Source organism: Drosophila innubila, assembly GCF_004354385.1.
Source record: "Drosophila innubila isolate TH190305 chromosome 2L unlocalized genomic scaffold, UK_Dinn_1.0 5_B_2L, whole genome shotgun sequence".
Taxonomy (NCBI): Eukaryota; Metazoa; Arthropoda; class Insecta; order Diptera; family Drosophilidae; genus Drosophila; species Drosophila innubila.
In genome coordinates, this window is record NW_022995373.1 from 1,427,389 (window position 1) to 1,442,408 (window position 15,020).

A 15,020-nucleotide genomic window follows, 5' to 3' on the forward strand; every position below is an offset into this window, starting at 1 on the left:
TAAATTTTGTTCGTCACAAAATTGGATATCACAAATTTTGGGGTTAGAAATTGCTTTCGTCACTAGACTTTTACCTCGTGTAGAGGTTTTTTTGTGGGATATCAGAAATTTTTGCAATTGCTTTTGCTTTTGACATTGTAACTTTATCATTAATGCAGGCAAATAGTAAAATATATAAATTTTGTTGTAGAACGTATTTCATATTTTAAAAAAATTTTTTCTTTAATTATAAAGAAAAACTAGGGTGCTCCGCCTCCTCCTCGCTTTGCTCGCGTTGCTACAGCCGAGCATACTCTACTGTCGGACACTTCGTACTTACTATGAAAAAAATAGTTTTTCATACTAAGACTTGGATTTCGCCCATTCGGTCCTATGGCAGCTATATGATATAGTGGTTCGATTAGAACAAACTTTGGTCAGAATATATAAGTCTAATTTAAATGCATATTCTATTAGTTTGGTTACGATATCTCGTAAAACAAAAAAGTTTTTCATACTAAGACTTAATATTGGACCGATTGGCTATATGATATAGTGGTTCGATAAGAACTAACTTCGGTCAGAATTTTTAAAACTGACTTAAATGCATATGCTATCAATTTGGTTAATATATCTCACTAAACAAACACGTTTTCCATACTAAAACCTAATTTTGACCCGATCGGTCCTATGACAGCTATATGATATAGAAGTCCGATTTGAACCAACTTTGGTCAGGATAAAGTTTTTCGTACTAAAACATGATTTTCCACCGATAGAAAAATGTATTTATTCACTTAACAGGTAATATCTTCCAAACCCCTCAACCAAAATTTAGGTTTCAAATACCAAAATACCCGCTAAACTAGCGGGAAATTGAAAAGTCGTAGAACAAACATTTATAAATATTCAAAGAGGAATAAATCCCCATCATTACATCTAAGCTTGTTTAGCGCTTTGATACAAACAGACAAACAAAGAAACTAACTTTTCATTTCATTTTGAGAAGTCCACTAAAAATTTCAAATTTATTTATCTTTTGAACTAGTTAACGGATTTTGGTCATCGAGGTATCAACCGACGCGTATTTTTTATAAGAATTTTTAATAAATAAATGATTTTACCAAAAAGCCCCAACGGCTCCACAAGCTGCGATCATACAAATTTTTTCCCTCCCACTTACACCCCCGTATCTCATGACCCAGGTAAATTAGAAAAAGTTTTAGTATGCCATTTTGTAAGTTAGGACTAAACCTTTCGATCAATATATAACTTGATCTGATCCGACAGTCGTAGCAAATTTTCCAACTTAGATGTATATATTGTTAGTCGCCTTTCGCACCCTTCGTGCTGTTTTCGTCACTAACGCGAACTGCCGTCCGCAGTGATGTGCCGATGCGAAACTGATTAAAATTTGCTTAAGCCAATTCAAAAACAAATCTAAACCTGTTTCAAGAATACCCCTATTATTTGCAAGTGTCATTCTGATACACGTAGATTCTGTCACAGCTGTTTTGTTATTCACATTTACCAACACTGCCTTTTCGCGTCGTTTTTCTTAAGTGGCGCGTAAATTAGCAAATTGTTTAAAAGCAGTTTAATAAAACACATAATATAATAACAATGGAAGGAAAATCAGTGGTTAGCAGGCAGGAACCGGTGCTGCAAATGGGTGAGCATTATTTTGCAGTAGAAATGAAATTTATTTCTCACTAGAAATCGTTTTGCTCGATAGATAAAAATGCGCGTCGCAATTTTATTAAGTTCCACAACAAGATAGGCGAGGTAAGTTGCAAGTGGTTATGCATAATTAAGAAAACAATGCGCATATATGTATACATTTGTATGTATCTGTGTTACCTTAGAAACCCAGGTCAACGGTGCGGTTCTACGATCAAACCGATTGCTATACTGTCCATGGTAGCGAAGATTGCGAACAGGTGGCCAAAATAGTGTATAAATCGACTGCATATGTTCACGTGCTCCTGCCGGATGATAAAAGTGAAACGCTGCAGTATGTGGCACTATCCAAGGCGAATTTTGATTTGGCCGTCCGTGAGCTACTCCTTGTGCGCAACCTTCGCGTTGAGGTTTATGTAAAGCGAACGGAATGGCAATTGGAATACCGCGGATCACCGGGAAATCTGCTGCAGTTCGAGGACATATTGTTTGCTAACAAAGAGGTCTTGGTCGGAAATAGTATTATTTCCCTACTGGTTAAACTAGAGGGTGGCACACAGAGGCGTGTGGGCGTGGCTGCAGTCGAGCAGAACGACTGCACATTTCAACTGCTCGAATTTGTTGACGATGATTTCTTTACGGAACTGGAGGCCACAGTGGTCCTGTTAGGCCCTAAAGAGTGTCTGTTGCCGACAGCGGATGGTGAATACAAAGCTGTTAAGACGCTTCTAGAACGCAATAATGTCATGATTACTGTGCCAAAAAAAAGCAGCGCCGCTGAACGCAATGATTTGCTGCAGGACTTGAATCGCCTGGTGCGCTTTGCCAAGGGGCAGCAGGAGGATGCCAACGGACTGAAGGAGCTGCAAATGCAACTGGCATCTGAAGCGCTTCGATCGGCAATCAAATATTTAGATTTGGTCAATGATGCTGGTAATTTGGGGCACTACGAGCTAAAGCAGTTGGATCTGAAGCGGTAAGCAAATATACTTGTCAAAAATAGTAAACAAATGTAAATTTATAAACTCGCTTGCCACGCAGCTTTGTACATTTGGATTCAGCCGCTGTTGCCGCTCTCAACATATTGCCCAAACCGGGAACACATCCATCAATGCCCTCATATCGCTGGCAAAGCATTCTGGGAGTGCTGAATCATTGTCGAACACCTCAGGGTCATCGTCTCATGTCACAGTGGGTGAAGCAGCCGCTGCGAAGTTGCGAGATTCTTAACGATCGACACAATATTGTACAGTGTCTATTGGAGTCGCCGGAGACGCTAGACATGCTAAGTCTAGACTATCTTAAGCGCATACCAGATATTTTGATGCTCACCAAGAAGTTAATGCGTCGCAAGGCCACTTTACAAGATCTGTTTCGCATATACCAGGTCATATTGCGCACACCAAAGATACTGCAGCTACTGTTGGATCTGGGGAATAGCACAGTACAGAGTGTGTTGTGTGCTCCTTTTAAAAGCTTCCTGGAGGATTTGACTGGGCTTAAGCAAATGGTCGAGCAGGTGGTGGACTTCGAGGCTATTGAAAAGGGCGAGTATTTGGTGAAAGGCTCATTTGACAGTCGCCTCATGGAGCTGCAACATACAATGACGGAGTTGTACAACAAAATGGAGAAGCTGCAAAGCAAGTGTAATGATGAACTCGATCTTGATGGCAAGCAAGTCAAGCTCGAGAATGTAGCGAAGCTGGGCTATCACTTTCGCATCACACTTAAAGATGACTCTGTGCTACGCAAGAACAAGAACTATCGAATTGTGGATGTCATTAAGGGTGGTGTGCGCTTCACCTCAGATAAGTTGGAAAGCTATGCGGAAGAGTTTGGCAGCTGCAGAATAAGTTATGAGGAACAACAGCAGTCCATTGTTGAGGAAATTATCCAAGTGGCTGTAGGCTATGCAGCGCCGCTCACCTGCTTAAACAATGATCTCGCCCAGCTTGATTGTCTGGTTAGTTTTGCAATAGCCGCTCGTTGCGCCCCAACGCCCTATGTGCGCCCTAAGATGCTGCCGGAAGGCGCCGGTCAGCTGAGACTAGATGATATTCGTCATCCGTGCCTGGAACTGCAGGAGCATGTGAGCTTTATAGCTAACAGCGTGGAATTTAAAAAGGGTGTGTCTACCCGGATCTAGATAGAGCTCACATTTTAAAGTCTTCACTTTATTTCAGATAATTGCAACATGTTCATTATAACAGGTCCGAATATGGGTGGTAAAAGTACCTATATACGTTCCGTAGGCACAGCTGTTCTGATGGCCCATGTAGGAGCTTTTGTGCCTTGCAGCTTGGCCATTGTCAGCATGGTGGATTCTATATTAGGTCGTGTCGGTGCCAGTGATAATATTATCAAGGGCTTGAGCACTTTTATGGTGGAAATGATTGAAACATCTGGCATTATAAGGGTAACTAGTTATTTCGTGACTCCATATAAGATTTGGTTTAATCATATATCCCATAGACAGCTACGGAGAAGTCAATGGTAATTATTGATGAGCTCGGACGCGGTACATCCACTTATGAGGGCTGTGGCATAGCCTGGTCTATTGCCGAACATCTGGCGAAGGAAACCAAGTGCTTCACTCTGTTTGCCACACACTTTCATGAGATTACTAAACTGGCCGAAACGTTGCCCACCGTAAAGAATTGTCACATGGCCGCTGTAGCCGATACAGACAACTTTACATTGCTTTATCAGGTGCGACCTGGGGTCATGGAGAAGAGCTTCGGAATACAGGTTGCACGTCTGGCAAACTTCCCAGAGCACGTCGTCCACAACGCTCAAGAGGTGTACAATGAGTTTGAGGACGAGCATGCTGTCAAACAAAATAAAGCGGACAAGGTACTGCTTGATAAAATTCAAGTTGCTATAGAGCAGCTATCAACAGCCGGCAACAATACAGAGATCAATGTGGAGGATCTAACCATGTTGGTGGCCCAATTTGCCAAGGATATTAAACAGCTGGACAGCGATTACTTTAGGTCAGTGCTAAGCACTAATGAGGTTTAGCTTACGAAGATTTTTTTAACTACAGTTCATTCAACTTAATTAAAGGCTGATATAAAAAAGAATTTACATCATATATAGTAACGTATTCTGAATGCCATCCATTAAAAACCTTTTAATTTATTATATTAACATTTATTGGTCTTTTTTCTTATTAGTTGTAAGTTTTTTTTATATTTGTGTACATGCATCAGTTTTAAAAATTTTTTTGTTAAACATCAATTTTGCATACGAATTGCTTTGAAATTATCAAATATTTCACTATTATTACTTTAGCTATTTAGTTTAGTGGACATTGTTGTATATAATGTGCACACCTGGACTTGTTCTATTCAAAATATCATCCGAATTCCACGTTCCTAAAAATTAAATTAACAGTTGTAATCTGAAAAAAAAAATGTCTGTGGAATTAGTTCTAAAGTGGAAATCGGAATAGACTCGAATTTGTATCGATTTGTATGGGCCAGCAAAAATTTAAAAATTGTAACCTAAATTCGTAATCTGCGGCCAATCCTAAGATGTTTTAACCAATAAACCATTGCTATAAAATCCATTCCTTTTCCCCGCTTTTTGAGTTAAAAATGTATTTTTCGAAATTGTTATCATGCTATTATTAGCATATCTTAGGACCAGGACTTTCAAATGTATATAGAATTATCGTAAAATCAAACGACTAATTGACTTAATCTAAAAACACAAAATTGTTCGACTCTAAAAGAGGAGACTAGGAATTAATCTTAGAAGTATGGTTACTTGGTGAAAACATCTTTGAACTGACCGTAAATTACGAATTTGGGTTACCATTTGTTTTGAAAAGTATATATCGATGCACCCTAATGTACATCATTTGATTCATCATGATTTATGTTTAGTTTTATTTTTTTTATGTAATACATCTTTCAACGCTTAAACACTCCAAAAAATAAATATTTTATTAGTACACGTAATATAAACATTTAATAAGTTTTTTTTTTAAATTACATTTAATAGTTAACTGTTTGCGTTTTAAATTTCCATCTTGATTTTGATTTGAATTACATATGATTCAATTTAAAAATAAACTGATTTATTAATTTAATATTTTTAAATGTACATACTTTTATTTTTCTATGCGTAAATTCATACAAAGTTTCGAAATACGATACAAAGGCAATTAGGTTTTTGGTTTTTTCTTGAGTTTCTTACTTGTGTAAATGTGGAAGTATTCATATTAAATGAACTGAGGCTTTCGAAAATAGTATTGCATGCTTTTTAGGTGGTCCTGTTTGCAGACCCTTGCAGAGGATAGAAATATTTTGACTTTAATTTTTTCTCAATTTATAATTTAACAAATAAGTAAATAAAAATGTTGTACATATATGATTTAACAAATTTTAATTCCTGTTTCGGTCGATATAGTAAAAATATAAAATGCAGAACTTGCAGTACTATCATTTAATTTTTATGTAATCCAAAAGTTTTTAGTGAAATTAATAAAAAAATTAATTTTATCACTTCTTAAAATTATTTTAAATAATATCCAATTATATTTATATATCAAATAAACAGATCTGCAAGGGTATTTAATTTCATTTTACTGACTGAAGACATCTGTTATTTTTTGGTTCTTAGGGAGATAAGGGTGTCTAAGTGTTTGTGCGAGTATAAAATAAAGTAACCGTTAAGACTTACAGAATTCATACAATAAAATCGATTTATAAAACCATATTAAAAGTTTAAAAAAGCTTTAACAAATAACTGTGTTAACATTAAATGTACATTATTTAGTATATAATCGCATATAGTTGTATATTTAAAAATCATTTTGATTGTTTATTAAAAAGCTAATGAATTTTCAAAGACTTTTATTTGTTCGGTTGGGCTAATAGGGACGAAATATTTATAGTGCTTTTTGTGCTTTGATCTGTGTGTGTGTAACAATTTATTTAACTTTTGTTTATAAAATCCAACTTATTTTATAAAATTACAAAAATAATTGTTTATATTACTTCTGTTTGAATTCGCTTTACGTCAATATTTGGCATAGGTTGTACCATATTAAACTATCAAAATAGTTATTGAAACGTGGGTTCTGTAGTTAATATATGTAATTACTATATGTTTTAACAAATACATCTTATATAAATTCAACTCTTGCGCGATACGCAGACACTCGAAAAGGCAAGTTAATGAGATAAATAAATAACAAAAATAAGAAATGTTTTGAGTTTCACCTGCTTCTTCTTTTTAGTAATATGCACTTAAAGGCAAAATAGCTTGCAAAAGTGAAAATCGTAATATTTGTAGGATATTGCGAATTATTGGTTGACTGTTCTACGTATCCCTTTAATATTTTATAAAAAAAAACTGATTTTTTTTTTAACATTTGGCTTATTTTGTAAGTCTAAAAGTTGAAATTTTTGTTGTTTTGTATTATTGTTGCTAAACATGTAATAGTTGTTATAGATGGTGCCATTTTAGTTGGTAACAGGTTTAGTTGTTGTTAAACATTTGACTAGAATTGTACTACACAATAGTTTACAGTCTAAAAAAATAAACGAACCGCCATAGTACATAGGTATATATTTATTTAGTATACATATATGTATATGCTTGTACAGGTTCTAAGAACTAGATGCGTATAAAGGAACGCGTCAAGTAAAACATCAAAATTATGGTCAGCAGGTGTACCGTCAGTTCCAGCCGCGAGGCATTGCCACAATAGGTGAACAGTTCCTCCTATATAATGCCAGAGATATAAAAAGGTTGAGATAAAGATATAAGTATACAAAATTCATATTCAATGGGGAAAGGGAATTGACAAATTATTGACTGTTCTAACGTGGCTGATCACATTGTGCAGTCCTTAACAAACAATCTAAAACGCTACATATTAAATAAAATAAGTTTAATAAACATTAAAAATAATTATTTAAATCCAACTTTATAAGTGCGCATACATTGGCACCCAGGGAATCAAAAGTATATATAGTATATTCTTTATCAATCTTAAAGCTAATCTATTTTTATATTAAAATACTTCATATATTCTGGGTCACTTTATTTTTAAACAAAGTTAACAGACCCCTGTACATTTTTTAAAGTACGGGATCTAAAAAGGTATAAAGTAATGATAAATAAATTTTTTTAAGTAATTATTTTATGGAGAAATGGGTGAGAAGAATGAAATTTGTAATGGAAGTGAGAGCCAAAAGGCAAAAGGAGTTTCGTGTCAAAACAGAGAGCAAAGCGAGCTAGGGGAAAGATGAGAGCATGGGCATTAGAAATGTACAACCTGGCCAAACTTGGTTCAAACTATATAGCTGCTGTAGGACCGATCGGTCGAACATCAAGTTTTAGTATGAACAACTTTTTTGTTTAGTGAGATACCTTAATAAGACTTATGGAATATGGATTTAAATTGATCCTTTATATTCTGACGTTGAAAAGAATGGCATAAGTTTCTATTTTATTCTGTTCCCGATAAATCAAGCTAAGTAAGTCCAAGTCCATTTGTTAAATGCAAGTAAAATGTCAATTTTACTAGCACAATTTTTTTTTCAATAACTTTATGTGTTCCCTGCTTTTAGCACGGCTTTTACCATGGTAGAGGTGTTTTTTTCAGCAGCTCTGCCATTAAATTCTTCTCGCGAATTGTCAAAATTAAAAGTATTTAGCTGATTATTTATGGTGAGACATTAAAGGGGGTTTTTGAACTCACTTCCTCGTGCTCAGTATAGCACTCCTCGATGCGCCGCCGCTCATAGAAACTCATGTTAAGCTTGTAGCATGGATACTCTGATTCGTAGCTCGTTATTCGCATTGCTTCGGTGGTAAGGCGTACACTGCGCGATGGCATTAGCACATTGACCACGACCAGCACCAGATTTGAGTTGGGTATCTTTTTAACCAAAAACGGACGCGTCGATGGTACCAACACGTAGTCATTGATGCCCACCAGGGACTCGGGTTGCAGCGAGTACAATGTGGATTGCATGTCGCAGGGCTTGTAGACAGGCTCTGGTTCGGGTTCCTGAAATATCGCCTCACCATCATCACCATCCTCCTTGGGCTTGGCAGCTGATGGTGAGTTACTGTCCACAGCCACATACTCATCCTCAATGGTGTCCAAGTATTCCATGACTAATAATTAAAATTCTTTAAGAAAATCGATTCATTTTACTTTTTATCTGAATACTTACAAGGCGCGCCATCCACCCACCACTGTACCCTTTGGTAGTGCCAGAAAAACTGCGCTACAAGCCATTTCCAGGCGAGGCTCAGCACTTTTAAGGGCTGCAAAATGAATTTTTTTTTTACATTTAAGTACAAAATCGAATTTAAATTCAATTTAAAAATCATTTTAATTTGGTTGAGAAACGCCTAAATTCTCAAATTTATTTTATTTTATTTTTTTTTATTTATTTTTTTTTTACTTTGCTTTTATTTATTGAATCTTCTCCAAGGGAGACTTACAATAAGTTAATCAAATCTTATATTTAAAGCTTAACTAGCAGTCATGTTGACTTAATATGATCAACGGTGCCCCAAGCTTTGAAGACTTGTCATTTTCGAGTTAAATATTGAAAACAATGCATCGAGAACGCGACGAAAGAAGGAATTCACTTTTGACTTCATCTTGAAAATATTCTTAATCCATAATAAAATAATGTAGTTTTTCATTTCAGGAATTATTGTAATGTGTTACTATCATTATTGTATTTTACAAGTTTTATTAGTAATTTGTGATGCGACGAAAGTGAACATGCTAAGATTTCCACCTAGTTTTTGACAAGAATTTTTATCATATTCTATTTAGTGGGCCGGTGCTTCAGTCGAGCATACTCGACTGTCGGAGACCCCGTACCTACTATAGCAAAAACTAAAAATGGAAAAAATTAAAGAATATTTAATTAACTTAAATGCATATTCTATCAAATTGGTTACGATGTCTCATAAAACATAAAAGATTTTCATACTAAGACTTGATTTCCGCTCGATAGGTCCTATGACAGCTATATGATATAGGGGTCCGATTTTAACCTACTTCGGTAGGGATGTTTAAGACTAACTTAAATGCATGTTCTATAAGTTTGATTATGATATCTCATAAAACAAATAAGTTTTTCATACTAAGAAGTGATTTTCGCCTGATCGGTCCTATGACAGCTATATGATATAGGGGTCCGATTTTAACCAACTTCGGTAGGGATGTATAAGACTAACTTAAATGCATGCTATATCATATAGCTAGGACCGATCAGGCGAAAATCAAGCTTTAGTATGAAAAACTTTTTCGTTTTATAAGATATCGTTACCAAACTGATGGAATACGCCTTTACGTTGGTCTTATACATTCTGACCGAAGTTGGTATGAGATATCGTAGCTAAAGCTGATAGTATATAAATTTAACTTGGTCTTATACAATAGTGTAAGCTAAATATTTTTTAATTTTTTCCAGTCTTAGCTTTTGCCATAGTAAGTACGGGGTTTCTTACAGTCGAGTGTGCTCGACTGTAGCATCGCGAGAAAAGCGAGCAGGGGGCGGAGCCCCCTAGTTTTTTAGTAAGATCATATATTTTAGACTTCTTTGACTTTCTAAATGCTGAGTCGTTGGCATTTTATCCGCATATTATCAGAATTTAACAATAACATCCTGAATACATACTCTAAAAATACATACTAAGATTAAGAATTTTAAACTTTAATTTTATTATGGTTTGTTATTTCTAAAATTGTAAAATTGATTTCAGGTCCCCCAAATTAAACCCTATTTTCATTTGGCAGAAAAATTTGAGACTAGACGTGCAAAAGCGAATCTATAAGTTTGGTTGAGATAACTTAAAAAATAAAAAAGTTTTTCTTACTTAAGCTTATTGTGGACCCGATTGTTACTATGGCAGCTATATTATATAGCTGCTCCGATTTTGATCAATTTGTAAAACATCGTTAAATTTAAAAAAATATTAATAAAATTAAATCAAAAAATAAAAATCTTGCATGGTCTGAGAAATGAGCCCGCGCCTGCATGAACCTGGGTCTAACACACCATCCTCTGCACTACTTAGGTACTGAAATCGTTGGCTGACCAAACACTGCTATATTGTGATCAAACTCTATTACACCACAAACACATGTAAACAGAAAATACATGGGAACTTTCACCTTATCCAAGTTTCAAGGGCGTACGTCAAACCGTTTGGCCTGTACAATGCTAAATCAGTCAGTGAGTCAGTCAGTTTGACAAACAACTTTACATATATAGATTTGAAATTTTTATATTATACTTTATTTTTTTCATCACAACATTTAATATCAGAAATTTTGGGGCGGGAATAAACGTTTTCCCGCTAAGCTAGCGGGAAATTTAAAAAGTCGTAGAAGAAAAATTTCTAAATTTTTGATGGGGAATAAATCCCTATCATTAGATCCAAGCCTTTTTAGCGCTTTGATACAGACAAAAAAAATCAATAATAAAAGAAAACAGTTATTATAAAAAAAAACGTATTTTCGTTAAATCTGTGGTTGTGGTGGTTTTCGCGATTTGTGGGACGGAAGGGGGCGTGGCTTAAATTTGAAACAAACTTGATCTGCGAGATTTCTATAGAAATCTGTGTGACAAATTTGGTATCTCTGTCTCTTATAGTCTCTAAGATCTTGTGTTTATACAGACGGACGGACGGTTTTTCGCGATTAACGGGGGCGTGTCAAAAATTTAAAACAAACTTGACTTGCGTGGGTCTATAGAAATCTGTGTGCCAAATTTGGTATCTTCATCTCTTATAGTCTCTGAGATCTAGGCGCTCACACGGACGGACAGACAGACAGACACACATGGGTATATAGACTCGGCTGTTAATGATGATTAAGAATTTTACTTGTTTGTGGAGCCACGGCTATAAAAATGGGTCCTCAAATCTATCAAAATAAGAAGGTTTTGTTCGGGCAATAGCCAAAAAGTTTAAATTTTCTGGTTAGTTTAATTTAACATAATTTTCGACAGTGCAAGAACTAATGAAAACACAAGGTTTTTGAACTCAAAAAGCGAGGACTAGAAATTGACTTTTGAAGTATCGATTTTTGGTGATAACATACTAGTATTGACCGGAGATTATGAATTTGAGTTTCATATTTACGCAAGTAAATTAAAACATTTTCAAAAAAAAAATTTCTAAACAAGTGAGTTTTTGATAAATTTTTAGTTCCTATGGAATTCGGAATATATATAATTTCTACGTAAAGCACCACAAATTTTTTTAAAATTAAAACAAACAAAAATAAATTAAACATGCTTAGATAGATGTTGTTATAAATGTACATATGTACTACAGAAGTGATGTTCGGAAGCTTACATCAAACTGTTTTACATTTTACGAGACTTTTAGAAAATGCAATATCAATTCGGGTCGCGGTAAGCTGCAATAAATTATAACCTCAGGTACTCGTATATTCGTTAGCGATATAGCTCACAAATAAATTTTTTAGACTGGGATGAAAATTAACTTCCACCGGGTTTAGTTCTGCTTTTAATTCGATTCTGCATTAACAAACTTACGTGCAAAAGACTGTGGCCATCGCTGGGCATTTTTGGTTCATCCTTGCACAGAGCCTGATAGTCGTAGACCTCTATGCTTTGAAATATGCCTTTTTGCACCATGGCGGTCATAACATCGCCGTGAAACTCGCCAAAGAATTTTCCAGTCGTATTAACATTCTGACCAACCACAATGTATGCATTGTTATCAATAACCACGCAATCGATATCGTCATCAGTGCAGATTGGCAGACAATTGTTGCACTACGTGTGTGAGCAAAAATGATTATTGAAAGTTTACTTTTTTGCATTATACTCACAGAAGATACTTACATTGTCCACGGCGGTGATGTTGAAAAAACGATCCCACATGCGGGCATGTGAGAATTGGAAACCGACAACACATGCTGGCGCCTCCTTACCACCATCTCTGGGAAAGATGGCGTGCGAGGCAGTCACCTTCAGATCGCTATCCTCGAGGGGATCGTTGTAGTGCTTCACCGAATAAACAAAACTTTCGGTGTTGTCTTGGTGATGCTGCAATATAGCGCTCTTGTACCAGGTTTCATCAATGGCTGTAGTATGAAAATCGCCAAACTCCCGATCCGTTTCGACCTCCACCTCGCCAAAGATAAACTGCCAGCGAGTCAATCCACTCATTGTTGCGACAAAACGCAATGTGGCGCCAAATCGTTCGATCAACTGACGTTCCTGATCATTCTCAAACTTCCATTCGCCGTAGCTAAAGTTCGTGACCTTGGCATCAAAAATGAGCAAGTGCACCAGCTCCTTATTACAGTAGTAGGCATCGTCACCGAGAGTCTTGCGACCACAGTTTACTATTTAGAATAAATATACAAATTAAAGTTATTAATAATGTTCCAGTGACTTAAAAAATAAGTAAAAGGGTTTATTGCAGTCGTTGAAATATATGTAACAGAAACAAGGAGTCATCATCGACCCCATAAAATGAAGCATTCTTGATCAACAGCCACAGAGTCGATAAAGTCATGCCCGTCTGTTCGTCTGCGGATCGCCTAGATCTCAGAGACAATAGAAGCTACATTTTTGTGTAAGCCCCCATAGATCTGAAATTCCCTTACATTCTGAAAGCCACAGTGGTTTTAAGAAATAACTTATTTGTTGATATGTATCTATCATTCATTGTCTATTATTCTATTAATTGCAGCAGAGTTGGACAAATAAAATGGTGTTAATGGCGATTTTACGGTTATAAGCAAAGTAAGCTGCTAAAAGTATCTAACGATTCTTCCAAAAAAACCTCTTTACGAGGTAAAAGTCTAGTGACGGAAGCATTTTCATGCCCCAAACTTTCTGATATCCAATATTGTGACAAACAATATGCAATTTAATATATAAATTTAAAACAAAAATATATAAGTTTAAAAAAAATACATTCTGCACCAAGCGCAATTTGTTAATACGCAGTGCCTAATGCAGTTTTTTTAAAATTGATATACTTATACCCGTTACTTAAAAAAGAAGTAAAAGGATATATTGTGTTCGTTGGAATGTATGTAACAGGGAGAAGGAGGCATCTCCGACCCTATAAAGTATATATATTCTTGATCAACATCAACAGCCGAGTCGATATAGCCATGTCCGTCTGTCCGTCTGTGTGAGCGCCTAGATCTCAGAGACTTTAAAAGATGGAGATACCAAACTTTCACCCATAGACTCCAAAGGCGTTGGAGCAGGTCAAGTATGTTTAAAATTTTTGTCACGCCCCCTTCCGCCCTGCAAATCGCGAAAATCCGTTCGTTCGTCTGTATAAACAAAATGATCTCAGAGACTAAAAGAGATAGAGTAACCAAATTTGGCACACAGATTTCTATAAGCCCCACGCAGATCAAGTTTGTTTTAAATTTAAGCCACGCACCCTTCCGCCACCACAAACCGAAAAACACCACACCCACATTTTTTAAGATAATACAGTTTTTGTGGTAATTAACGTTATCTTGTAATATTATCTATTATCCCACTGAATCACACTAAGATCGGACAAGTAGAACGGCAGTTATGGCGATTTAATGTTTTCAAAGTAATACAAGTAATTTCTTTAAAGTACTTTTATATATATTGAAATAAGTAACGGGTATCCTATGGTCGGGATCTCGACATTTCAGTTGCAGTTTCTATCATTTAAGAGCAAGGGGTCGTTTTTTCAACATTTGGTTTATTCGGCAAGTTTTTTTTTTTAGCAGTAATCTCTTCGTTACTTCTGATGGATCAGTAATCAGTACCTGCTAAGTGACATGATACCTTCTTGTACAAATCCGACTACTACGTTTTTCCCCGTTCATACGAAGCAATTATTACACTAGGCAACAGCCAAAAAATTACAAGAACCAAACCTACTTTTTTGGATAGATTTGGGGCCCCAAACGACCAAAAACATTTTGTTTATTTATAATGAGATTTTTTTTTTTTGAATTTTTTCAAAAATCTGGCTTTTTTTATTACTTTTTTCAGAGGTGCACCAACATTTGTCATCATTACTCGAGAATGCCACAATCGATATATCTTTTTTTAAATCTTTTTCACTTTAAAATTCGAGGAAAAAATTTATAACATTTTATTTACTATTTTATTTTCTACGCATGTTTTGGTCGACTTTGATGTGGCGTCATGACATTTAGTATTTTTTTGTTTTTGAGATATCCTAACCAAACTCACACAATATTAATTTGTTGTTATTTTACACATTATAATCAAAGTTGGTTCAAATCGGTTAACTATATCATATAGCTGCCATAGGAACGATCGGTCGAAAATCAAGTTTTAGTATGAAGAACTTTTTTGTTTTTT

General features: G+C 35.5%; 2 protein-coding genes across 2 annotated transcripts in view; one reads left to right on the forward strand and one right to left on the reverse strand.

Annotated features, from left to right (window-relative positions):
• The first annotated feature begins 1,504 nt into the window (after positions 1-1,504).
• Positions 1,505-5,052, forward strand: LOC117782633 (DNA mismatch repair protein spellchecker 1). The gene is made up of 6 exons (XM_034619656.1): positions 1,505-1,651; positions 1,715-1,764; positions 1,845-2,635; positions 2,701-3,785; positions 3,843-4,075; positions 4,132-5,052. Exons 1-6 carry the CDS (start codon positions 1,603-1,605, stop codon positions 4,678-4,680), a joined length of 2,757 nt encoding a protein of 918 aa, XP_034475547.1. The 5' UTR covers positions 1,505-1,602; the 3' UTR covers positions 4,681-5,052.
• Positions 5,053-7,041: 1,989 nt separating this feature from the next.
• LOC117782631 (voltage-dependent calcium channel subunit alpha-2/delta-3-like) overlaps positions 7,042-15,020 on the reverse strand; it is a 55,907-nt gene continuing 47,928 nt past the window's right edge. Inside the window, 5 exon segments of the mRNA XM_034619651.1 lie at positions 7,042-7,395; positions 8,378-8,799; positions 8,859-8,952; positions 12,213-12,455; positions 12,525-13,030. Of these exon segments, the coding sequence (XP_034475542.1) occupies positions 7,288-7,395; positions 8,378-8,799; positions 8,859-8,952; positions 12,213-12,455; positions 12,525-13,030 (1,373 nt within the window). The 3' untranslated portion in view covers positions 7,042-7,287.

What these genes read in the sequence shown, in the direction of transcription:
- LOC117782633 (XM_034619656.1), top strand. Translation starts at nt 1,603, where the DNA reads ATGGAAGGAAAATCAGTGGTTAGCAGGCAGGAACCGGTGCTGCAAATG. An exon ending in GGAACCGGTGCTGCAAATGG is followed by an intron (nt 1,652 to 1,714) that starts GTGAGCATTATT and finishes TTTGCTCGATAG; the next exon opens with ATAAAAATGCGCGTCGCAAT. An exon ending in AAACATCTGGCATTATAAGG is followed by an intron (nt 4,076 to 4,131) that starts GTAACTAGTTAT and finishes TATATCCCATAG; the next exon opens with ACAGCTACGGAGAAGTCAAT.